Source organism: Ceratotherium simum, chromosome 2, assembly GCF_057802395.1.
Source record: "Ceratotherium simum simum isolate JZ-2026a chromosome 2, ASM5780239v1, whole genome shotgun sequence".
Lineage (NCBI taxonomy): Eukaryota > Metazoa > Chordata > Mammalia > Perissodactyla > Rhinocerotidae > Ceratotherium > Ceratotherium simum.
Window position 1 is genome coordinate 56,606,817 of NC_141901.1, and position 2,208 is coordinate 56,609,024.

General features: G+C 45.3%; 1 protein-coding gene across 1 annotated transcript; it reads right to left on the reverse strand.

Annotated features, from left to right (window-relative positions):
- Positions 1 to 208: 208 nt before the first annotated feature.
- LOC101394265 (olfactory receptor 11A1-like) lies at positions 209 to 1,159 on the reverse strand. The gene has a single exon (XM_004420690.3). The coding sequence runs from the start codon at positions 1,157 to 1,159 to the stop codon at positions 209 to 211; it is 951 nt and encodes a 316-aa protein (XP_004420747.2).
- Between the last annotated feature and the right edge of the window lie 1,049 nt (positions 1,160 to 2,208).

The window sequence follows — 2,208 nt, forward strand, 5'->3', positions numbered from 1 at the left end:
GAGCAGAATCTGAGCTGCTTAGACCATTCCTGAGACACTAGCTCATCTGAGGCTGTCAGAACTTAGCAGCCTCCATAGCCATACTCAGAGGCATCTGGTCATCTGACTTCGGTAGCTCCTGGTTTAGGCAGTTGCCTTGATGTAAAATCTAAATTTCTCAAACCGGTTCACCATCACTTGGACAAATACAGCTCTTTTCCTTTTTGCTTCATCTGAGGAAACCTGGCTTCTTACTCAAGCACTTCTTTAGGGCTTCATGGATGTCTTTGTTTCTCAAGCTGTAGATGATGGGGTTGAACATGGGCGTCAGGATGGTGTAGAGCAGAGAGAACCCTTTGTGCAAGAGTTGGGATGAGTTGGCTGAGGGCACGAGGTATGTGCCAATCAATGTCCCATAAAATACCCTGACCATGGTGAGGTGAGAGGAGCAGGTGGAGAAGGCCTTTTGCCAGCCCGTGCCAGAAGGAATTCTTAGGATAGCAACAAGAATGCAGGAGTAGGAGGCTGTGATGAGGAGAAATGGGACCACAGTCACTGCAGAAGAGGTGGCATAGGCAATGTTCTTGGTCAGTGAGGTGTCCATGCAGGAGAGGTGGACCAGAGGGTTGAAGTCACAAAAGAAGTGGTCAATTTCATTGGGTCCACAGAAGGTTAGTCTAGATAGCAGGACTATGGTGATTGCTGTGAGGAAGAAGCAGCAGAGCCAAGAGCTGGCAGCTAGCCTAAAGCAGAGGGGGCCAGTCGTGAGGATGGGATACTGGAGAGGTTGGCAGATGGCCAGGTATCGGTCATAGGACATCACAGCCAGCAAGAGGCACTCTGTTGCAGCCAGGGATCCAAAAAAGTAGAATTGTGCCAAGCACCCAGCTACAGAGATAGTCTTCTGTCCAGCTGTGATAATCAGCAACATCTTGGGGACAATGTTGGAGGTATACCAGATCTCCAGAAAGGACAAATTCACTAGGAAGAAGTACATGGGGGTGTGGAGGTGATAGCTGAACAAAACTAGCAGGATAACGAGGATGTTTCCAGAAACAATTAAGATGTAGAAAACTAAAAACATCATAAAGAGGAAAATATTTAGCTGTCGGATGGAAGAGAATCCTCGAAGCACAAATTCCACTATGGTTGTCCGGTTTTCCCAGGGTGAGATCACCATGCCTTGGCTTCCCTACAACACCCAGTGGTAAAACGTGCAAAATGCAGAAAGTTCTAGCTTACACATAGAGCACGGGCTGACAGTGGATGATTTTCATTCCCCACTTAGGTTTTTGGAAGTATTTTATTTGAGTGGAGGAGTATCTTCTTTTCTTTTTCAAGGCCTGAAGTAGAAAAGAAAAGAATTTGCGATAAGAACTTGTGAGCACTTCCATTCCCCTTCTTCTCCTATCTATATCTCCACTTCATCAAGAGCAATGTCAGTCCTCAGGGAAAGCAGGAAACAAAGGAAAGGGGAAGAGGAGGAGGAGGAAGGACAAGGAAAAAAGAAAGGGAAGAATCAAGTGTTCTATGCCCCATCCTGAATGTATTACGGTAGCCTGGGGAGTTATGGAAAGAAATGAAGCAGATCCAAAATGAAGGTGAACACACATTCTAGAGTGTTTTTGAGCTCTCATAGAGGATCTATCGAATCAAGGATCCAGGACAAAGAACCCCCTCTCCCACCTCAAGCACTGTTCATTTTTAGAGAAATGGCCCCTATCATAGCTGTTGTGTATTCCTCTCCTTTCCACTTCTTAGTGAGTTGAGAAGCAAGTTTCTTATTTCCTTTTTGGTTTTCATGGTAGTAACAAGAGAAAACCATGTGAGTGTGAGGTTTGAGATTCCCCGATTCTGAGGTCAGTGCCCATGTTGGCGTAACTCAGAGGCAGGAGTGCTTTCTCTTACAATTTTAAATAGGTAAAATCAGGCCATTAAAAAGCTTTTATTTAAGGCTATAGCAAATGGGAAAAGAAAACTTGAAACCAGGTGGCCTAAGGCACTGTGTGCAACCAACTGAGTATAAGATAGCCTCAGGTTCTTTTGAGCGAGATAAGGAAATCTCCTCCTAAATTCCATCTTGGTCCACGCCATACACCCCACCACAAGGTTCAGGACAGGCAGAGAACTGCCCCAAATACACTGCTGTCCACAGAGGGTCTGAGACTGAAACTACTTTACTATTCTCAACCCATTGTACTAGATCTGTACCTCCTTAAGATAGTTGTG